Source organism: Microcebus murinus, chromosome 16, assembly GCF_040939455.1.
Source record: "Microcebus murinus isolate Inina chromosome 16, M.murinus_Inina_mat1.0, whole genome shotgun sequence".
In the NCBI taxonomy this organism is placed as follows: domain Eukaryota; kingdom Metazoa; phylum Chordata; class Mammalia; order Primates; family Cheirogaleidae; genus Microcebus; species Microcebus murinus.
In genome coordinates, this window is record NC_134119.1 from 60,675,491 (window position 1) to 60,698,378 (window position 22,888).

Consider the following 22,888-nt stretch of genomic DNA (forward strand, 5'->3'; position numbering starts at 1 on the left):
GAGTTCGAAACCAGCCTGAGCAAGAGCGAGACCCCGTCTCTACTATAAATAGAAAGAAACTAATTGGCCAACTGATATATATATAAAAAAATGAGCCGGGCATGGTGGCGCATGCCTGTAGTCCCAGCTACTCGGGAGGCTGAGACAGAAGGATTGCTCAAGCCCAGGAGTTGGAGGTTGCTGTGAGCGAGGCTGACGCCACGGCACTCACTCTAGCCTGGGCAACAAAGCGAGACTCTGTCTCAAAAAAAAAAAAAAAAAAAAAAGATTCAGTTCTTGGGGGTCAGAGGTCAAGGACTTGTGCCAGGCTGGGGTGACAGGCTGGGGACTGAGTGTTGTTAGGTTTAGGCCAGGGGTTACAGTTGGGATCAGTGTTCAGGGACTACGTCCAAGGTCAGGGTCAGGCTGGGGTCAGATGATAGCTGCTGGGTCAGAGGTACAGGTCAGGAGTCACGGGCTGGGAACAGAGGTCAGGGGCTGTGTCAGAGCTCAGAGGTGGGACCCGAGGTCAGAGGTCAGGTGCTGTTGTTGGGGCCGGCCGGCCGTGAGCGCCCACACTGCCCGCTGTGCCCCGCAGTGTTCGCCCAGCCCATCGTGAGCCGGGCGCGGCCGGAGCTGCTGCACTCGCACTTCATCCCCACCATCGGGCGGCTGCGCAAGCGCGCGGGCAAGGTGGTGGCCGAGGAGGAGCAGCTGCGCCTGGAGGCCAAGGCCGAAGCCGAGGAGATGCTGGTGCGGGACGAGTTCTCCGTGCTGTGCCGGGACCTGTACGCCCTGTACCCGCTGCTCATCCGCTACGTGGACAACAACAGGTGGGCACCTGCCCCTCGGTCCCCCACTGCGACCCGACCTCCCTGAGCCCTGCAGGACCCTCCTCCTGCCCCGCTATGGGCTCCTCCCAGTTCCCGCCTGGCCCCACCCAGCCGCGCCCTCCCTCCGCGTCCCTTCTGCCTGTTACTAACCCAAAAAGGGGTCCCGGGTAGGTCCCTCCCTTGCTGCACAAAGAGCCAATCATTGAGACAACGAAGATTGCTGAGGGAGAAAGGTTTTAATGCAAAAGACATCTGGTGGGAGACATAGTCTCTAATCCATGTCCCTGACCAAGAGCAAGGGATTCATGGTAGCTTGGGGAAGGCGGCAGGGTTGCGTGAGGTTCGAGGTCACAGGGTCTTCAGGTGGTCTCATTCGAGAATCAGTTGCTGGCGGTGGGTGGTGAGTCCTAGGAGAGGCTAGTTTCAATTAAAAGTTTAGAGAAAGAAAAAAATGTTTAAAGGAATATCTTTAAAAAATTTAAATGTTCATCCAAATGGCCAGATTACCTAGAAAACTCTATCCCTCCAACTGGATGTCCCCTGGTCCCCCATCCTGTCTCTCTGCAATGTCCCTGTGTGGCCCCTGCCCTGGGATCCCCACCCCATCCCTCACCACCCGTCCCCTGCCCAGGGCACAGTGGCTGACGGAGCCCAACCCCAGCGCGGAGGAGCTGTTCAGGATGGTGGGCGAGATCTTCATCTACTGGTCCAAGTCCCACGTGAGTGTCCCCGCCCCCCCCCCATGGCAGAGGAGCCGCTGCCCACAGGTGCCCCCCTCACCCATCTGTCCCCAACCCTGCCTCCCACACCAGAATTTCAAGCGAGAGGAGCAGAACTTTGTGGTCCAGAATGAAATCAACAACATGTCCTTTCTGACTGCTGACAACAAGAGCAAAATGGCCAAGGTGGGCACTTGGGTCTGGGAGGAGCACTTCGCAGGGAGGGAGGGAGCACCCTCCAGGGCTTGCTACCTGACCCCTCCTAACCCAGCCTGCCCTGTCTGGTCACATTCCCTGCAGCCCTCATAGCAGCCCCTGTCACCCCATCTCCCTCTTCTCTCATCTCTATTTCCTCCTATTCCTCTGCCTCTCTTCCTCCTGTCTCCCTCCTCCCCCCACCATCTCCCATCTCCAATTTCTGTCCTCATCTCCCCATTATCCCATATACCCCTTTTGCACTCTCTTGTCCTTCTCAGAACTACCCTCTGCAGGGTCTAAAGAACAAACCCACCTACCCCTGTCCAAATGCCCAGCTAGGGGGCGAGTGGCGGGGGGCAAGGGGAGGCCGGGGGGAGCTGGGTGCCGCCTACTTGGAGTTGGGCCTGGGCTTCTCTGTGGGGCCGGGGTAACCCTTCTTGTCTCTGTCTGCGATCCGCTGAAGCAGGCCGGAGATGTACAGGTCAGCCCCACGTCTGGGACCTTCCGCATGGCTCTTGGCTAATGTCCTCTTGCTCCCCAACCCCCAGCCTCTGCACCCCCCAGAAAGCCCCTGTCCCTGTTCCCTACCCCTGTCCTGGCTCCCAGTCCCCACCCCTCCTTCCTCCCTTCCCGCCAACCCTCCATTTCCATCCCAACCCTCAGCTTTTGGCAATTTGACATTTTTTTTTTTTTTTACTTTTGTTACCAAAAAAAAAAAAAAAAGCAGCAACTCAGCTTTCCCAAAGCATCGTGGGCTGAGGTCACGGGCAGGGTGAGAAGGCACGCAGTGCATGGTTGGGGAGGCGGCAGGCACTCCCACCAAGCGGTGGTCTAGGGCCTGAAATCAGACGGACTTGGGGTCTTGGGTTCGAATCCCGTGTTGGTAGTTAGCTGTGTGGCTTTGGTCAAATGCCACCCTTCTGAGCCTCCAACGGCCTCCAGCCCTGGGACTCGGCGAGGCTCCGTGAGCTGCTGCATGTGCGGCCTTCGCAGCGCCTGGCACACGGGCCATGCTCGATACAGCCAGCCAGCGCGGGTGTGGCTCTGGCCGAAGCTTGTCATCAGGGCTTCTCGTTGGCATGACTGGGGTGGCCCTGGCCACGGGGTGCACCCAAGACTGCAGAGCACGGCTGTGGGACTCTGTTCCCCGTGCCTCTGCTTCTAGATCTTTCTGGATGTCTCTTGCATCTTCTGTCTCTGCACCTCCCTGTCCGTCTCAGTCTCTCAGTGTCTTTCTCCGACATCTTCTGAGTCTTTCAGTGTCTTTTCTTCCGACTTCTCTTGTCTCTGGGACTCTTTGTGGTTCTGCATCTTTATTTTATTCTTAGGAGCTCAGTCTTGGGATATGAAGTGTGGGGTTGTGCATGTTGTGTGGGGTTTGGATCGTACTGGGAGTTCTTATGGGATTCTGGGAGAGGACTGCCAGAGTTTGAGAAAGACCCAGAATTTTGGGAAATCTGGAAGGTTTGGGTTAGAAATTGGAGCTAGGCACAGTGGTGCGCGCCTGTAGTCCCAGGTACTTGGGAGGCTGGGATGGGAGGATCACTTGAGCCCAGGAGTTTGAGTCCAGCCTGAGCAACATAGTCCAGCCTATCACTAAGAAATAAAAATCTTTTTTTTTTTTAATAGAAAGAAATTGGGAATTGGGGATGCAGGCTTGGGTCGGGAGGGTCTGCGGTCAGGCCTGGGGGTCTGAAGTGAAGGATCGGCAAGGTCTGGGCTGGAAGCTGAGGTGTGGTCTGAGGTTGCGGCTGGCGGGGGTGCGGGGTGCCTGGTATCCAGGCTGGAGTGCGGACAATGGCTGCAGGTTGGGGCTGAGGCTTGGGCTTGGGACTCGGTGCTGAGCCCCGTGTCCCCACAGTCGGGTGGCTCGGACCAGGAACGCACCAAGAAGAAGCGCCGGGGCGACCGGTACTCTGTGCAGACGTCGCTGATCGTGGCTACGCTCAAGAAGATGCTGCCCATCGGCCTGAACATGTGTGCACCCACCGACCAGGACCTCATCACGCTGGCCAAGACCCGCTACGCCCTGGTGCCTGCACAGCCCATCCTGGCAACCTGCCGGGACCCCATCCAGCACCCCTCCGAGCCCCCCAGGTCCCCGGGAGCCCTCCCTCAGGACCCTGCTGAGCCTCCTCCAGGGCCCCGAGGACTCTGGGACGCCCTGAGCTCTCCCCCAGGCTGCTGGGGACACACTGAGGATGCTGCCAGAGCACTGCAGCCTCAGGGCCCTAACTGGGATCTCACTGAAACCAGAAATGCCTCTGAGACCCCTGGGGCCCTAACGAGCTCTGCAGACCCCCACTGAGGCCCCTAAGACCATACCAAGCCTGCTGAGACCCCGAGAATCCCCCCAACAAGGCACCATGAGCCCCCCGAGACTCCTCTGAGCCCTCCAAGACTCCCCAAAACCCCTTGGGACCCACTGAGCCCTGCATGACCCCGACCCTCCCCTGTACCCTCAGGACTGAACATCTGGGTTCCTACCGAGCCATCCAGTTCACCTCCCCTCCCCCGGACCCTCTAGGTACCAACTGAGCCCCCAAGGACTCCCAGTGACCCCCTTTGCCCCGAATAGTCCCCCAGGGTTCTAATAGCCCCTTCCCCAGGACCACACCCAAACCTCTGAGGGCTCAAGGATCCTGAGGACCCATTGGCTGTGCACCAAGAATCTCTTAAGCCCTCTGGGACCCCAAGGGGGCCTCCCAGGACCCCATTTCCCTTTGTACGGGACAGCAAGGACAATCTCCCCAATCCTGTTCAGCCTCAGGGACCCTAAGAAGCCCTCCCAGGATTCTGCCCCAAGACCCCTGCAGTCCTCCCCCAGGACCTCGTACTCACTCTGACAACCTGCTAACACCCCTGGGGCCCTGAAGACCCTGACTTCTCGCCTGGTGTCACAAGGACCCCTCTCCTGGACCCCCAAAGCCCCCTTCTCTCAGGACCTCAATCTCCTCCTAGGACCTGTTGGATCCTGCTGGGATCCCAAGGAGCCCTGCTGACCCCTCACCCTGGCTCTTGTGTAACTGGTGACTCAGTTGACCTGCCGGTTCCCTATGACCTCTGCTGACCTTGCTGACTCCCTTCATAGCCCCTCTCCCCTTCTGTCTTCAAAAACTCCCTGCCCCACTCTGACCCTCCTCTGCCCCCAAAAGTCCCTCTTTGGCCTTATCCGACCTCTGATGACATTCTTTTTCCACCCCCTACCTCCTCTCAGACGGGGCCTCTCCCACGAGGCCCCTCGAGTCACTACTGTCTCTTCAAGGTCCCATCGTGGCCCTCTGGTCCCCTCTAAGACACCTATCTGATCGCTGTCTACCTTTGGGTTCTTTCAGTTTTTGTCGCCCCCCTCCCCTGCAAAAAACAAAACAAAACACCTTTCCCCAGTTTTTGGGGTGGCGGGCCTGGAAGGGCAAGGGTGTGGGGCCAAGGAAGAGGCTGGGACCTCCAGGGTGACCCAGCCTGGCCATGTCTCCGCAGAAAGACACCGATGAGGAAGTCCGGGAGTTTCTGCAAAACAACCTTCACCTTCAGGGCAAGGTACGCCTGCTGAATCCGCCGCCACCCAAAGGGGTTAGATGGGGATGATAGCCACGACAATAGCTAACGCACTTGCCACGTAGCCCGCATCGAAGCAGGACCTTAGCGTGCACTTACTGAATCCTTGCAATATTAAAACGGGGGGGCGGGGACCCTCAGAGAAGCCCTCCCTTCTTCCCTCAGGTGGAAGGCTCTCCGTCTCTGCGCTGGCAGATGGCCCTGTACTGGGGCGTCCCCGGCCGGGAGGAGGACGCCGACGACCCGGAGAAAATCGTGCGCAGGGTGCAGGAAGTGTCTGCAGTGCTCTACCATCTGGAGCAGGTGCTGCGGCTTCTACCCGGAGTGGCCAAAGCTGGGTCTCTGGGCGGGGCCTGAAGCGTGTGGGCGTGGCCCGGAGATGAATATTAAGTATGGGGGCGGGGTAGGAGGTGGAGCCCTGAGTTTAGGGTGAGGTTTAGAATAGATCTGGGGGAGAAACCTGCTTAATCTGGCATCTGGGGACACGGTGGGGGTGGGGGCAGGACTTTGGGTCTGGAGTGGGGCCTAGTGGAGATACCTTGGAGTTTGTGGGCAGGGCCTTGGGTGGGCCTTGGAAATGGGACAGGACCTGGGTAGCGGCCCTGGCTCTGTGGACGGTGCCTAGGATGGAAATTTAGGTCTGGAGGGAGAGCCAGAACGTTGACTTGGTGGACCCAAGATATTCCTTCTGCCCGAGAGTCAGCCCTGAATATGGACATGGGCACAGACGGGCAGTTTCACCCGGGACGGGGAGTGGGAATCGGGCCAGAGGCAGAGTCTGGAGACATGACAGACTGTCCCATCCCCCAGACTGAGCACCCTTACAAGTCCAAGAAAGCCGTGTGGCACAAGCTTTTGTCCAAGCAGCGCCGGCGGGCAGTCGTGGCCTGTTTCCGGATGACACCCCTGTACAACCTGCCCACGTAAGGCCTCCAGGGGGGAGGGGAGCTTGATGGGCTGTGGAGGAGGGGTGACTGGGAAGTCCAGAGGATGGAGTGCCGACACCATGGCGTCTTGGGGATGGCTGGGGCGGCAGATGCATGAGAGGTCGGGGGACATGGAGGAGGAGACTTCTCAGTGGCCCCCACCCTTTCCCTGCAGGCACCGGGCATGCAACATGCTCCTGGAGAGCTACAAGGCCTCATGGATCATGGCTGAAGACCACAGTTTTGAGGACCGCATGATAGACGACCTTTCAGTGAGTGTCATCTCTCTGGGGATGTGGGGTCAGGGCTGGATACGGCTGGAAGCCGAGGCCGCCCTCTGTGTACCTCCTGGGCTTGCCCTCCACCTTGAGGGGCATAGAAATGGCAGCCCCTAGCCAAGCGTGGTGGCTTGTGCCTGGAATCCCAGATACTACAGCAGCTGAGACAGGAGGATCACTTGAGCCCAGGAGTTCAAGACCAGCCTGGGCAACATAGTGAGACCTCATCTCAAAAAAAAAGAAAAGAAAAAGAAATGGCAGAGCCTGGCTTGGATAGAACCAAAGTAGGGTGCAGGATGTAGGAAAAGAGAAAAAAGTCCAGCCCAGCAGGGCTATGGGAAGAGATAGGAGGGAACTCTAGAACCCCCTCCCCCAATGCCACCTCCCCACAGAAAGCTGGGGAGCAAGAAGAGGAGGAAGAAGAAGTGGAGGAGAAGAAGCCAGACCCCCTCCACCAGCTGGTCCTGCACTTCAGCCGCACCGCCCTGACCGAAAAGAGGTGAGGACGCTTCCCAGGGCCTCAGAAGTGCCCCCAGGGTCCTTGGAAAGAGACCTAGTACCCCCCCCAATCCAACAACCCTCCTGTGCCTCAAGAGGGGCCTTCAGGGTTCTGAGGGAGCCCCACAACTGATCTTTAAATGTCACTTTACTAGAACAGGCGAGCCTACCACGTATGCTACGCAGCCTGCGCGCTTACAAGGGCATCCCCTGCAACGGTTTCATGTCACCGGCAATGGAGATTTACTAGGCTTTTCCAGAAGAAAGCGTCTTGCTCAAACAGAATCAGCATATTATGAAAAAAATTTCTATGTATGACCGATTTCCAGCAGATGGAAGTGATGGCTGTTTTCTAATCCCTTCTAATGGCAGGCTTAGTAATAAATAAGTGTAAGGAGGAGGTTCCAGCTGCTGCTGCACCGCCGGTAATCACAGGCAGCATTCGTCAAGTGCTCGTTACGTGCCAGGCGCCGCGCTGAGCACTCGACGTGTATATTCTCTCACTTAACCTTCATACCACGAGGGAGATCCGATTTCAGCTGCTTTTTGCAGACAAGGCTATGGAGGCTCAGGGATTTATTTTTCTCACATAATGTGAAGTCAGGAGCTGTAGAGTCCAGGGCTGGGCTGTGGCACAGTGACATGCATTGGCAGGGACCCAGGCTCTTTCTAGCTTTCCGCTCTGCCCTTCTTAGCGTTTGTCCTGTGGTCACGAGAATGGATGGAGCACTTGGAGGCATCACGACCACATGCCAGTCCCCTTTAAGACCTTTGATCTTTTTATCTAAGAAGGGAAGCTCTCTGCTGTGGACTTCCACACGTAACGTATCTCAGCCAGAATTTGGAGCAATGGCTCTGGAGCTAGACTCTCCGAGTTGAGTCCCAGTGTGTGACTGGGACTGTGTGACCTTGGCCAGGAAGAATCTCTGTGTCTTAGTTCCCTCAACTATAAAGTTCATAATATACCTATCCAATAGGATTACTGTGAGAACGAATTTGTTAATATATATAAAGCACTTAGAACAGGGACTAACGTCGTGTTAATGCAAACACTTAGTAGGTGTTGGTTATGACACCCAAGAGGTTGGCCATCGTTGTTAAGGGAGGCAACAGGTGGCCCCGGGACTCCAGCCTTCCATCGCTCCATTTTAGCATCTTGGGGGGCAAAGGGGGCGCCGCTACCAATAGCTCTGGCAAAACTCCCAGGGTGCATTCCAGACCACATGACCATCTCTTAGCTATTATTGTGGCCAAGTAGAAAGTGCTCATTGGCTCTGCCTTCATCGAGCGCCACCCTGGCAGGGACGGCCCCCCTCACCCCTGCCTGAACCACACAGCCTGGATGTGGGGAGGGTTGGCTGTCTGAAGGAAACGGGTGTGGGGGGGTATTAAAAGATGGAGTCCTCTCCGCTGGGCCCTGACCCTCCCTGCTTGCTTCCTCAGCAAACTGGACGAGGATTACCTGTATATCGCCTACGCCGACATCATGGCAAAGGTGAGGCCCTGCCCCACCGGGGGCGGGTTCCCTTCTCCCCAGCCGCAGTGCCTGTCCACTCTCAGGGCTGGGGCAGCACTGGCCATCTCCTTTGTTCACATCATCCCTTAACTGACGCCCCGTCCCCAGAGCTGCCACCTGGAGGAAGGAGAGGAGAACGGTGGTGGTGGTGGTGGCGGCGGCGAAGATGAAGAGGAGGAGGAGGCGGAGGTTTCCTTTGAGGTAGGTGGGATCAGGAGATCCTGGAGGGATGAGGGACCCTGCCTTCGGCCATCTCCCATTCGTTCAGCAATGCTCTGGGGACACAGCAGTGACCACCAAGTTAGTCCACTGGGGAGACAGACATCAGCCAAAGAGTAACAGCACAGAGTATTCACCATGTGATGGGAGAGCTAAGGCCGAGATAGGGGACTCTCGGGGGATATGGCAGCCCAGGCGGTGTGCCTGACCCAGTCGGGGGGGAAAGGGTATCAGGAGGGCTTCTCAGGGGAGGGGGTATCTGAGACAGAAGGATAAAAGGGGAGTGCCGTGTGGAGAAATAGATAAAGGGGTTTCAATAGAGGGAATGGCATATGCAAAGGCCAGGCAGTGAGGAGGCTAGTCAAGGTGCAATTAACCAACCCATTCATTCATCAAGGCAGTCAGCAAGCATTTCCTTAAGAGTCTTTTAACCTTCTTCTGCTGGGGTCCTTTCTGGCATCTGGCGAAGCCTTTCTCAGAATCATGTTTTTAGGCTGGGCTCAGTGCTTGTAATCCCAGCTACTGGGGAGACTGAGGCAGGAGGATCACTTGAGGCTGTGAGTTTGAGACCAGCCTGGGCAACATAGGGTGACTGTGTCTCTAAAAAAATAAAAATAAGAATTATGTTTTTTAATGTATACAATGAATTCATAGCAGAGGAAACATGTATGAAATGATTATCAAAATATTTAGAAAACAAATTTGTGATACAGTAATATATGCACTTCTTTTTTTTTTTTTCGAGACAGAGTCTCACTCTGTTGCCCAGGCTAGAGTGAGTGCCGTGGCATCAGCCTAGCTAACAGCAACCTCAAACTCCTGGGCTCAAGCAATCCTTCTGCCTCAGCCTCCTGGGTAGCTGGGACTACAGGCACACACCACCATGCCCAGCTAATTTTTTCTAGATATATTAGTTGGCCAATTAATTTCTATTTATAGTAAAGACAGGGTCTCACTCTTGCTCAGGCTAGTTTCGAACTCCTGACCTCAAGCTATCCGCCCACCTTGGCCTCCCAGAGTGCTAGGATTATAGGTGTGAGCCACCGTGCCTGGCCTGCACTTCTTTATTAATCTATCAGATAATAAGAGCTAGCAGTGGATCTAATAACGACTATATAATTGAGAAGTAGCAGTGAGCACAAGTGATAATTCAAGATGTCTGTAGCAACAATAGTGTGATGTGGAAACATCTGTGATTTTTAGTGGTGACAAAAACCACAGGTTCTGCTAACATTCCTGTGATTTATGGCCTCATCCATAACAGAAGGAAATGCCACACTTCTGTTAGAAGGGTGGTAAACATAAAAAATGTAACTTGTTTCATCATCCAAGTTTATAGACGGCCTAGACTCGGTCCACTGACCCCTTGGAGGCCTGTGAGCCTAGGTTAAGACGTTTCCACGTCCAGCCCTGACTCGTGTAGACCTGGCTCCATGCCTAGCCCTGTGCTAGGTACAGGGGACAAACCCAGGATGTGGGTCCCAGGGGATGGGGGAGCTCACAGTTGAAGGAGTGAGCTGTGGATATGGCTGAAACAGGGTGGGCAGGGGTGAAGGTCAAGGCTGTGAGGGGGAAAGGCTGGTGAGCTTGGACTCACTCGTGCCCCCACGGGTCCGCCTCTCTGCCCCAGGAGAAGGAGATGGAGAAGCAGAGGCTCCTGTACCAGCAGTCGCGGCTGCACAACCGGGGGGCCGCCGAGATGGTGCTCCAGATGATCAGCGCCTGCAAAGGTGCCCCTCGCACGTGCATTCGGCTCCTCTGAGCTCGCCCATGTTGTCCCCACTCTCCCCGGCCCACCCATTCCATGTGGACCCCCTTGCCACCACTCCAAGCCTGTGATGTGCACTCACACCCCAGCCCTGGCACGTTCCCCTTGCAGTTCTCACACACCCCTCTATCCCAATCAGCCCTGCACGCATGCGTTTGCACACTCTTCCATTCCCTTCTCTCACATCCCCTGGGATGGCTGTCTTCTGGTGGGTGGAACACGCTGCCCCCAAACCAGGCGGACCATCTTTTGTCCCCTCCCCCCCTGGCAGGAGAGACAGGCGCCATGGTGTCCTCCACCCTGAAGCTGGGCATCTCCATCCTCAACGGTGGGAATGCTGAGGTGCAGCAGGTAACGGAGACAAAGGAACCTGGGGGGGGGGCAAAGAGGGATGGCAGGTTCCTGTGTGACTCCCAGTTCCCCCTCCCCTGCTCACCCCTCTGCAGAAAATGCTGGATTATCTGAAGGACAAGAAGGAAGTTGGCTTCTTCCAGAGTATCCAGGCGCTCATGCAAACGTGCAGGTGGGTTCTAGTGACATCTTGCGTTTCAGCCCTATTGAGTATGGCTGTGCCCCCATGCCTGGTGCCACTTCCGGTTCTAGTTCTGCTCTCTCTGTCCAGGAAAAGAGACCCACTCAGGGTAGCTCAAATAGCAGAGTTTATTGTAAGAATTAATGTGGGACAATGAGGGAAGCAAAATGTCTCAGGCTTTCAAAATGAGCTACGTATGGGTTCCAGACAGTGGAAACAGGAGGTTATTAAGAATTCCAGGGAAGCAGCAGCGGGGACTTTGGGCTATGGCTGGAAACTCGATAGCCCCCCTATTCACATGGATCTGCTACTGCCCACCTTTGTCCGCCTCTTGCTGTCAACTGATTTTTTTCTACCCCTTCATAGCTTTTGCTAATCTTAGATAGTTTTCCTCATTATTTCAGCTTTTACATGGCTCATCCTGGCCCTGCCTTACCTTATAGCTGCTACCTTGTAGCTTCTGCCACCTCGTTTCTGCTTCCTCTTGGTTTCAGCTTAGACATGGGAGACTATGGCTCTCCAGCCTGTCACTCCCTGGAAGAGAGGGGGACAGAGTCCTCATCACACCCTCCGTCTCTCCCTCCTTTCCCGCAGCGTCCTGGATCTCAACGCCTTCGAGAGACAGAACAAGGCAGAGGGGCTGGGCATGGTCAACGAGGATGGAACTGGTGAGGCCCTTTCCTGGGCTTCCCTCTCCCCAGGACATCATCTTCCTTCAGGAATCCCGCCCTCCCAACGACCCTCTTGCCCGCCATTGCCCAGAGCTCCCCTCCTCCGAGACACCCGGTTCCCAACAGCTCCCTTGGGCTCCTCCCCCTGCTGTGGTCCCCAGTTCCACCCCCAAATTCTCCGGGCTCGCCCCCATCCCTTGGTCCCCTGCCCCGGGGGTCATTCTGTCCCGTGTTCTCTCCCCATCACCACGTGGTCCCCGCCCTCCACGTGCCCCAAGTCTCACGCCCTGGTTGCTGTTCTCTTATTAATGTCCCTAATCCGGGTTAATCGCGTCTCCTCTTTGCCGTGTCGTGACGTGTCTAACCTTTCTACCCCAATCCTCGCCTCCTGCCTCTCCACCTCTGCCTCTCCGTGTCTCTCTCTTTCTGCCCTGTTCTTTCATTCCCTCTGCCTTCACCCTCTTTCCCCACCGTCCTCCTTGCTAATCCACCTCCTCCTGTCTCTTCATTCTGACTTTCTCTCTGTGGGTCGTTTCTCTCCGCCTCTGCGTCTTTGTCCCCAAATGTGTCACTGTGTGTGTTTGCTGTTTCTCCGTCGCCTTCTGTCTCTCTTTTTCTCTCTTTTCTCCTGCTTCCTCCTCCCATCCTGTTGGCTGCCCCAGTCATCAATCGCCAGAACGGTAATTCCCCAGCCCCTGCTCCTTGCCGTGTGCCCCTCCTAACCCCAGCCGCCCCGCACCTCCGGGCTGAGGATCTGGGACGTGCAGGGCAGGGAGCGACCCTTCGCGGGGGCACCACAGTGGTGCGAAGTCTTGAGATCAGGAATCCAGGCCCAAGATTCAGGTCCCAGATTAGCCACTGAAAACACGTGGGACTGTGAACAATTCTCTTACCTTCCCTGGGCCTCAGTTTCCCCATGTGTAAAATAGAAGCTAGAGAAGATGGCAAAGATCTCTTTCCAGCTGGATACTCTCCGAATTCCAGACCCAGATTCGCAGTCCGGGTGTGGGGCGACCCCCATTCCCACCTCCTCTGCTCTCTGCACCTGACCCCAGATTGGTCGGCCAGTGGTTCCCATCCACCAACCGGATTGGTTGCCTCCAGCACCCACTCTGATTGGTGTGCGTGCCTCCTTTGCGCCTGCTCTGATTGGTCCATTCAACGTCTACTCCCCCCTCCCATGCACCGTGATTGGCTTCCTTCAGATGCCCATTCTGATTGGCCCATGTTTCTACCTACGCCTCCCTTCTGCTTCTCCTGGATCGGCTGCTTTCAAGGCATCTGGGCCAATTGGCCAGCTTTGAGTCCCCAGCTCTCACCCCTGCCCAACATCCCCCTGCTCAGAGCCTTGGTGTGACAGTGACCTCGATCCCCATAACCCATTAACCCCCACAGCCTGGAGGGGGGCTGAGGGTGATACCAGCTGCCTGAACGTCTGTCTGCTGGGTTGGCAGACGCTCCCTGATGTCGCACAAGTGGTGACATTAGAGAGGTACTGATGTTGTATCAGGACACTTGAGGCCCCAGCTTCATGACTCAGGGCCCCTCAGGTCTCTATCTGCTGATGTCCTGGACTCTGAGGTCGGTGTCCCCGCGAGTCATGGATGTCAGTGGCCCTCATAGTGTCTTTGAAGTGGTGGCTGCTCCTCCCAGCACCCCCGTGCTTTGGGCATGTGCGTGCAGTGTGCATGGGCCGTGTGCATGCATGTGCTGTCTTGGCGCCTCTGACTGCCCTTGGGCCCCGCCCCCTCCATTCCACCCAGGAGAGAAGGTCATGGCAGATGATGAATTCACACAAGACCTGTTTCGATTCCTGCAATTGCTCTGCGAGGGCCACAATAATGGTGAGGAGGAGAGGTGGGGGGCAGAGAGGAGGCCAAGGTTCGGTGTCAATCTGGAAGGGTTGTATGAGTTGATCTCCAAACACCCCTCCTCCCCTTATGCTCTGATGGCCTCACCAGCCACCCCGGCCTTGTCCATGACTCTGCTGTCCTTCATCCTTTACTTCCAGCCAGTGTCTGCACATCTACCTTCCAAAACCTCCCTGGAATTTCTGGAATCTAGCCACTTTGCTTCCCTTTCACCTCCTCTGGCAAGTCCGATTTCCGAAAAGCAATCTGCCGACAACCAATTTGGCCAAAAACCAGTTGGCCCAAATAGGCAATTTGTTACACACCATTTTCCCACAGGCATTTTGCAGCAGCTGCCAAATTTCAGTACGTGCAGTAGATTTTATATGTTGGATCTGTAGAGGAAAAAATTGCCTGAAATTTTTACATGAATTAAATAGAATCATTTACTTATTTTGCTTATAAAAAACTCTGCCAGGAAGAAGGCCTACAGATTCTTTCCTAACTTAAGCAAAAGTTTTCCTAACTTAAGAGTTTTCACAACTTTTGTTCTAGTTCAGCCAATTTAAGAAGATTGAGGATGACACAGCAAATTACTTACCCAGATCACTGATAAGAAAAGATAGTCTCGAGTGGCACACATAGTTTGCAACATTAAAGGAACAGGCCGGAAGCAGTGGCTCACGCCTGTAATCCTAGCACTCTGGGAAGCCGAGGCGGGCGGATTGCTCAAGGTCAGGAGTTCAAACCAGCCTGAGCAAGAGCGAGACCCTGTCTCTACTATAAATAGAAAGAAATTAATTGGCCAACTAATATACATATATGAAAAAAAGTTAGCCGGGCATGGTGGTGCATGCCTGTAGTCCCAGCTACTCGGGAGGCTGAGGCAGTAGGATCACTTGAGCTCAGGAGATTGAGGTTGCTGTGAGCTAGGCTGACGCCACGGCACTCATTCTAGCCTGGGCAACAAAGCAAGACTGTCTCAAAAAAAAAAACAAAAAAACATTAAAGGAACAGTCAAAATTCTGTACAGCAAACATTCTACCCAATGCCATTTCCTATAACAAACACGTACATTCTCAAGATTGTGGTTATAACCCTTAGCAGATGATTTTAAAACCACACACTACCTGGAAATTAACTTTCGTGACAAGAATCAGAGTAATTAGAAATCTAACTTCCGTAGCCTTCGCCCCGCTTGGCTGGTGCTGTTTATGGTACCTGATTTGTAAATATCTTTAATCTCCACTCTTTTCAACAAAGGATAAAGCATGATCCATCGCTTAGCATTCTCAAAAACTCTTGTGTCCTCAGCTAGTTTTCCCCCAAGGTTTATTAAATACCTTTGTGCCATGTGACTAAGATTTTTTTTTTTTTTTTTTTTTTTTTTGAGACAGAGTCTCGCTCTTTCGCCCAGGCTAGAGTGTTCTGGCATCAGCCTAGCTCACAGCAACATCAAACTCCTGGGCTCAAGCGATCCTCCTGCCTTAGCCTGCTGAGTGGCTGGGACTACAGGTGCACACCCCAATACCCGGCTAATTTCTCTATTTTTAGTAGAGACGGGGTCTCACTCTTCCTCAGGCTGGTCTCGAACTGCTGACCTGAAGTGGATCCTCCCACCTCAGCCTCCCAGAACGCTAGGATTACAGGCGTGAGCCACCGCGCCCGGCCTCTGACTAACATTTTCTTTCTTTTTTTTTTTTTTGAGACAGAGTCTCGCTTTGTTGCCCAGGCTAGCATGAGTGCCGTGGCATCAGCCTAGCTCACAGCAACCTCAAACTCCTGGCTCAAGCAATCCTGCCTCAGCCTCCCAAGTAGGTGGGACTACAGGCATTTGCCACCATGCCCGGCTAATTTTTTGTATATATATTAGTTGGCCAATTAATTTCTTTCTATTTATAGTAGAGACGGGGTCTCGCTCTTGCTCAGGCTGGTTTCGAACTCCTGACCTCGAGCAATCTGCCCGCCTCGGCCTCCCAGAGAGCTAGGATTACAGGCGTGAGCCACCGCACCCGGCCTGACTAACATTTTCATTCTTTAATTTGAACTAAGGTGGCATCAGTCATTGGGTTTAAAATGATTTTTATTCCCTGGATCTATGACTTTATGAAAATAAGAATGTTCTTAAAGGTAGGATTTCACTCTCCCAACAAATTTGCAAACCAGTCCTCTGCCTAAATTTGTGGATTTGTTAACTGGCCCAATCAAATAAATATTTGAAATACCTTTCAAAGATCTGAAGCCTTGCATGTCTTTAGTACTCAATGCTTATAAAGCAGAAAAAAGGGGTCAGGCATGGTGGCTCACGCCTGTAATCCTAGCACTCTGGGAGGCTGAGGCGGGCTGATCATTTGAGCTCAGGAATTCGAGACCAGCCTGAGCAAGAGCGAGACCCCATCTCTACTAAAAATAGAAAGAAATTAGCTGGACAACTAAAAATATATAGAAAAAATTAGCGAAGCATGGTGGTGTATGCCTGTAGTCCCAGCTTCTCAGGAGGCTGATGCAGGACGATCGCTTTAGCCCAGGAGATTGAGGTTGCTGTGAGCTAGGCTGACACCATGGCACTATAGCGCGGGCAACAGTGAGACTCTGTCTCAAAAAAAAAAAAAAAAAAAAAAGCAGAAAAAAAGGTTTGTCTCCTATATATTTGTGTCTATGAAAGTGTTCACAATTGGCAGAATTCTTTATGGGAGAATTAACCATTTAAACATATAGTCCAATTTAACACAAATAAAGGAGTTAGAAAGAAATTATTGATGGGAAGGCCTATACATTTACTTATAAAATCTTGAATATTTAAGAATATTCTTTGCCTATATCATGAAACCAGGAAAATGGCCATTTTGTTGAGCCAGCCTGATACAGCGATTGTGAAATGACTACGAGGAAGTCAGATGGAAAGTAAAATTGTTGGGAGGAAAAAACGTTCAAGGGCTGTTAAAACCATCCCAAGCAGCTGGGCATGGTGGCTCACGCCTGTAATCTTAGCACTCTGAGAGGCTGAGGCGGAAGGATCTCTTGAGGTCAGGAATTCGAGACCAGCCTGAGCAAGAGCTAGACCCTGTCTCTACTAAAAATAGGAAAAAATTAGCTGGGCATGGTGGTGCGCCCCTGTAGTCCCAGCTACCCAGGAGTTTGAAGTCACAGTGAGCTATGATTGTGCCACTGCACTCCAGCCTGGGTGACAAAGCAAGACCCTATTTCTAAAAGCAAAATAAAAGAAAATGTTTGCTGGAAAAAATTAATGAATAAATAAGCCTCTAACCAAATCTGGCAGGTAGTAGGCCCGCAATGATAATATTTTTAGATAAATGTATAAATGATCATATAAACTTGATAAAGTTATTAAATTAATGATTATATGCCTTCTGGCATACAATAGACACTCAGTAAATATGTATTTCATAAATGAATAAATGACCCACTGTCCATCTCCCCGAGCACATGGTAGATGCTCAATGAATGAATGACTTTTCATCTCCCTAGATTTCCAAAACTACCTACGGACACAGACAGGGAACACAACCACTATTAATATCATCATCTGCACGGTGGACTACCTCCTGCGGCTGCAGGTGAGCGTACGAGACCTTTCAGGTGCTTCCTGGGTCGGGGGCTTTGGGACCACCCCCTCATACCCTGCTCGCCCCCCAGGAATCCATCAGCGACTTCTACTGGTACTACTCGGGCAAGGATGTCATTGAAGAGCAGGGCAAGAGGAACTTCTCCAAAGCCATGTCGGTGGCTAAGCAGGTGTTCAACAGTCTCACCGAGTACATCCAGGTAGGGCCCACCCTCCGGGGCAGGGCAGCCCCGCATCCGGCGCCCAGCCCGGCCGCTCACGCAGCCCTCGGTCCCCAGGGCCCCTGCACCGGGAACCAGCAGAGCCTGGCGCACAGCCGCCTCTGGGACGCGGTGGTGGGATTCCTGCACGTGTTCGCCCACATGATGATGAAGCTCGCCCAGGTTCGAGCCCTTGTGTGCTTCCTCCACCTGCTTCCGGGCATCCCTCAAGTGGACCATTTCCACGTCTTGGCTCCTCAGTCAGTTTGTCACCCAAGTGCTCCCGGCACGTTCCAGAACGGTCCCCTTGGCCCCCATGGCCAAATCTATCTTCCTGCTGGGTTAGCTCTCTGCACGACCACGCCTCCTCCTCTGCCTCCACCAATTGGCTGGTTTCCCACCTGCACATCCATTGGTCTGATGTGTTGGTCCCGCCCCCTCGCTAAAGCTCCTCTGGGATTGGTTAATGTCTGTCAATGGGGTCATGTCAGATGCGAACAGGCCTTGGGGTAGAATGGGGGCAGGCCTCTAGACTCGGGCCTGGGGCTGAGGAAGTGTTTTGCTTCTTTATCTTGCCTGCGGCAGAGGACACCCATCCCCGGCACCCAAGATGTAAGGTCCCTGTCGAGCCCCATCGCCCATCTCCAGAATCCTCGTGTTCCTCTTTTCCCCAACCCTTTGCAGCCTTGTCAATGTCTCACAAACACTTAATCCGTTGGCTTTGCTTCCATCTGGTAAACATATGCAAAGCTGCCAAGTACTGTTGGGCAGGCTGTACACTTCGCAAGTACGTGCATGACTTCTGTCTGAGCGGGTCCACATCCTAGGCATCCTAAACATATTGGTGCGTTTATTACAATAGTTTTCCAGCAGGTGGCAGTAGAGGGCGCTGTATAATTTCCCAACTAGGAAGTGTTTTAAGGAAGCCTTTTTCTAATTTACCCGAAGGTGCCACAGAGGCTGGCAGAAACCCTGACTGGTGTCATCTGATTTTATGAAAGGACTTAAATTTAGCATACAGTTCCTCAGCGTCAGAGCAGCTGAAGTTGCGCTGGTGGTGTAATCTTAAAATTCTAGATCATGTTGGTATGGTAAGCGTAGACTTCCAAATCCTGCAGTTGTTCCTTCATCAGCCACCATCCAGGTCTAGGTGGCAAAGGCTAAAAATCCAATGCAAAGTGGTAGCTTGAGGAAAAACAATAATTTTAGAGTGGTATCAGCAGAAATGTCTTCTCTTTGGTTTCATTCTCAAGCAGGTTGTCCCCATGGGCTACAAAAATGCTGTCCCCATGGGCCACAAAAATGAGGGCTTCTCATCCACCCCCCTTACAGCTCCAGAGGGAAGAGAGCTTCTCTTTCCTGGGTGCTCCAAAGAAAGACCTGAGATCTTGTCTCATTGGACTGTTGGGTCACATGCCCATCCCTAAGCCAGTCACCATAGCCTTGGGAAAGAAAGCTCTGATTGGCCAGACCTGGTCATATACCTACCCCTAGAACCAGGAGGTAGGGGTAGCCACAGGTGCTGAGAGAAGGATTTCGGGGTACCCCAGTTGAAAGTTGAGGGATTGTTAAGATAAAAGGGGGACTGAATCATGGGCAGACACAAACCACAGGAATCTACCCATCTTAGGATCTTGGGATCCTGGAATGTTGGAACCTTAGATTCAGAATGCAGAGCTTTGGAACTTTGGAAATGTGTTAGGATTGGAACCAGTAACTCCTAGAACTAGCCTTGCGGTGGAAGGAGGTTTATATTGCATTTATCTCGTATCCTCCCCTGCCCTCTCCATTCTATTGGTGGAACCTTATGAAGTTATCACTTTGTAGGTCAACAGTGGTCACATATTGGCAATTTTACGCAACTCTACCTAATACAAATAGGGACCACGAGGCAGAACTTTGTGTTGGAGGTTTCTGTGGGCCCCACACAAGGCACTGTGGCAGGGGAGGTAACATAGGACCATATTCTCCCCAGAAAGCACGAGTCTCCCCCAGCTTTCCTCCTGAACCCAGAGTCCCACTGTTGTCATCACACATTCTATTCAACATACATGTGTCAAGCACCCCCCATAGGTCAGACACAGTGCTGGGCTCTCATCCATTCCCAGATCTGGGTTTCTGTTCCCAGTATTTGTCTCTGTCTGTCTCTGCCCCAAATGCCTGCCCTCCAAGCCCCCCAGTCATCCTTGTCTGCCAGCCCCTTGCCTTTACACTTGTTGGGCCCTTCCACCAAGTGCCAGCCCACCCCCACAATCTTGTCTCTCTGCCCCCTCCCCTGCTTCCGAGGAACATGTCTGGACTCAGGTCCCCTCGGAGGTAAGAGGGGACAGAAAGGGGGTCATAGGTACTGCTGGGTAGGTGAGGAGGGACAGAAGCAGCTGGAGGTGGGGAGGTGTCTCTGCAGAGGCCAGCCCTCACACGGCTGGGATGCGGGGTCTCTAGGACTCAAGCCAGATTGAGCTGTTGAAGGAGCTGCTGGATCTACAGAAGGACATGGTGGTGATGTTGCTGTCACTACTGGAAGGTAAACTCCCAGGGGCTCGGGATGGGGGTCAGTACAGAGGTTCAGACAAGCCAGAGAATGGCCCTCTGGGAGCCAGGAGGCCTTGCGATGACAAGCTCACCAAACACTGAGCACTTACTCTGTGCCAGATCCTGATGGTACATAATTAATGTACCATCAGTCATAATTTATTGACTCCCCCGGGAAATCTTAATAAAATGGGTGGCCCAGACACTTTTATTCATGTCCTTGATATTTATTTATTTGCTAAATATATCAGGTAGCTTTTTTCTTTTTTCTTTTTTGAGACAGTCTCTCACTCTGTTTCCCGGGCTAGAGTGCCATAGTGTCAGCCTAGCTCACAGCAACCTCAAACTCCTGGGCTCAAGCGATTCTCCTGCCTCAGCCTCCTGAGTAGCTGGGGCTACAGGAGCACGCCACCATGCCCGGCTAATTTTTTCTATTTTTAGAGTTCTTGTCTAATTATTTCTATTTTTAGTAGAGATGGGGTCTCACTCTTGCTCAGGCTGGTCTCAAACTCCTGACCTCAAGCCATCCTCCCGCCTGGGCCTCCCAGAGTGCTAGGATTACAGGCATAAGCCATCAGTTAGCTTTTGCTGCATAACAAATATCTCCCAAACTTAGTGACTTTAAAATCATAATTTATTAATAAAAAAAAATTTAATAAATGAAGACTTTTTTCCATAGGGATTCTTTATAGAGGCTCATAAAGAGTATCCTCATTCTTCTATATGGCTGCATAGGGCCACGTCATGTGGCTTTACAGTGACCCATTGAACCAGATCCCTACTGGTGGACATTCAAGTGTTCTTTTTAAATTTTTGCTATTACAAACACTGTTGCAATGTATGATCCTCCTGCAGTGTTTCAGTTTTTTGGGTAACTAGTCACTAGCTTTTAAAAATCAGAAGGTTCACCTTAAACATCAAGATGTCCAGCTTTTCTTGAAAAACCAAAAGCTTCTGTGGCCCTGCGTCCACATCCTCACATGGCGAAAATCAGCTGGACTGGATTAAATAACTGAATTATATTGATGTCAAATCTCTAGATTTGGATGACTGTACTGTGATTACATTGGAGAATGTCCTTGTCTTTCAGGGCATATACACTGAGATGTTTTGGGGTCAAGGGGTCTCATGTCTGCAACTTACCCTCCAATGGTTCAGAAAAACAAAATACCCATGCCGAAAGAGAATTGTAAAACAAATGTAGCAAAATATAAACAATCAGTGAATCTGGAATAGATGAGGGTCTCTTACACTATTCTTGAAAGTTTTATGTAAATTTGAAATTATGTTAAAATTTAATATAATTTCATGACTGCAGTGGCTCATGCATGTAATCCCAGTACTTCAGGAGGTTGAGGTGGGAGGATCAGCTGAGGCCAGGAGACCAGCCTGGACAACATAGTGAGACCCCATCTCTACAAAAAATAAAAAAACTAGCTGGGCATGGAGGCATGTGCCTATAGTCCAGGAGGACCACTGGGGTCCAGAAGTTGGAGGTTGCTATGAGCTGTGATCGCACCATTGCACTCTAGCCCGGGCGATGGAGCAAGACCCTTCTCAAAAGAAAAAAAATTTTTTTTAAATACAAAAATATGCTGTAGCCAAGCTTCAGCCATTGCCTTTAGAGGGCATGTGGGATCTCAGTTTGCCACAGTCTTCACCTCTCCCTGCTGTCTTTCCATTGGCTTCTGTGGACCTACTGACCCCTGTCAATTAGCGGAAGTTTTAGGTGTGTAAGCAGAAGTCATGAAGCTCTGGGTTCAAATCCTCCCCTCCCTTAGTGGTTATGTAACCTTGAGTGCGTGACCTTCTGTGAATCTCTGTCAAAATGGATAGTAACACACTTCCCTTACAAGGGTGTCATGAGATCATGCCAAGGCAGCAATTGGCATGGTATCTGGTGCCTACTGTCATATGTCATCGCAGTCTTTGTCGCTGGTTCCCCCCCGGGCGAGCAGAGGAGGTGCACAGAGGCAGGGTCAGCCAGGTTCACACAGGATGCGGACACAGATCAGGAAGTGGCCCTTTGAGGGGAGGCTTGGGTGGGCCGGGGGGGCTCCCACCAGCAACAGAGGGAAGCCCGGTGGGGCTCCAGAGCGGAGGGTCTGCCGCCGCGCTGACCCGGGACCGCCCGCAGGGAACGTGGTGAACGGCATGATCGCCCGGCAGATGGTGGACATGCTCGTGGAGTCCTCCTCCAACGTGGAGATGATCCTCAAGTTCTTCGACATGTTCCTGAAACTCAAGGACATCGTGGGCTCCGAGGCCTTCCAGGACTACGTCACCGATCCCCGGGGCCTCATCTCCAAGAAGGACTTCCAGAAGGTGCGTGGTAGACAGGTGGGGCTGCCACGTGCCAGCCATGCCCTTCCTGGCTCTCGAACTTGGGCAAGAGGCTTCTCTCTGAGCCTCTCTCTCCTTATCTGCAAAATGGGGATAAAACAGTCTTTGGGATTGGTTTGAGGATGAAATGCATTCACACCAATGAGAACCGTTGTTGCCATTCTATTTATTAAGACTCATAACATTATCATCATTATGAATAGGGGTCAGTTATTCCATTAATAAGCATTTACTAGCTTTCTTCTCTGTGCTGGGTCTGTCCTTTCATGGGTAGATAGTCTAATGGGGGAGGCAGACAGTGACTCACGGGGCCAGTGTGGGTATGAATCCTGAGGCTGTGAGGAGGAAAGTGCTAGAACCGGCTTTACCCAGCCCACCTCTCCCATCCCAGCTCTTACGTCGCCGTGGCCAAGTCACTGTCTTGCCTGAGCGTCAAGTTCCTCCCCTGTAAAATGGGGGTGGGGGGATAATATTAACATTGCACGGGACTGTTGTAAGATAGGCAGTATGTGGACAGGACCTGGGAGATAGTGAGCGCTCAAGAGATGTTAGCCACTATTACTACTGCCAGATATTTTCCATCACCATTTCTTTAACGTCTTATTTTGAAATAACTTGATCTTCACGGAGAAGTTGCAAGAGTATCACATGGAATGTCTGAACACCCTGCCCCCGGGTTGCC

General features: G+C 52.6%; 1 protein-coding gene across 1 annotated transcript in view; it reads left to right on the forward strand.

The window, feature by feature from the left end:
* RYR1 (ryanodine receptor 1) overlaps positions 1 to 22,888 on the forward strand; it is a 109,341-nt gene that overhangs the window by 60,006 nt on the left and 26,447 nt on the right. The window contains exons 67-89 of the mRNA XM_075993059.1: positions 578 to 812; positions 1,444 to 1,531; positions 1,625 to 1,717; positions 2,196 to 2,210; positions 3,591 to 3,761; positions 5,210 to 5,269; positions 5,453 to 5,590; positions 6,098 to 6,210; positions 6,389 to 6,485; positions 6,884 to 6,990; positions 8,433 to 8,484; positions 8,614 to 8,706; positions 10,355 to 10,454; positions 10,764 to 10,843; positions 10,939 to 11,015; positions 11,619 to 11,692; positions 12,358 to 12,375; positions 13,459 to 13,539; positions 17,035 to 17,123; positions 17,203 to 17,331; positions 17,410 to 17,514; positions 19,774 to 19,855; positions 22,001 to 22,188. Coding sequence (XP_075849174.1) covers positions 578 to 812; positions 1,444 to 1,531; positions 1,625 to 1,717; positions 2,196 to 2,210; positions 3,591 to 3,761; positions 5,210 to 5,269; positions 5,453 to 5,590; positions 6,098 to 6,210; positions 6,389 to 6,485; positions 6,884 to 6,990; positions 8,433 to 8,484; positions 8,614 to 8,706; positions 10,355 to 10,454; positions 10,764 to 10,843; positions 10,939 to 11,015; positions 11,619 to 11,692; positions 12,358 to 12,375; positions 13,459 to 13,539; positions 17,035 to 17,123; positions 17,203 to 17,331; positions 17,410 to 17,514; positions 19,774 to 19,855; positions 22,001 to 22,188 — 2,285 coding nt within the window. The remainder of the gene's footprint in view (positions 1 to 577; positions 813 to 1,443; positions 1,532 to 1,624; positions 1,718 to 2,195; positions 2,211 to 3,590; positions 3,762 to 5,209; positions 5,270 to 5,452; positions 5,591 to 6,097; positions 6,211 to 6,388; positions 6,486 to 6,883; positions 6,991 to 8,432; positions 8,485 to 8,613; positions 8,707 to 10,354; positions 10,455 to 10,763; positions 10,844 to 10,938; positions 11,016 to 11,618; positions 11,693 to 12,357; positions 12,376 to 13,458; positions 13,540 to 17,034; positions 17,124 to 17,202; positions 17,332 to 17,409; positions 17,515 to 19,773; positions 19,856 to 22,000; positions 22,189 to 22,888) is intronic.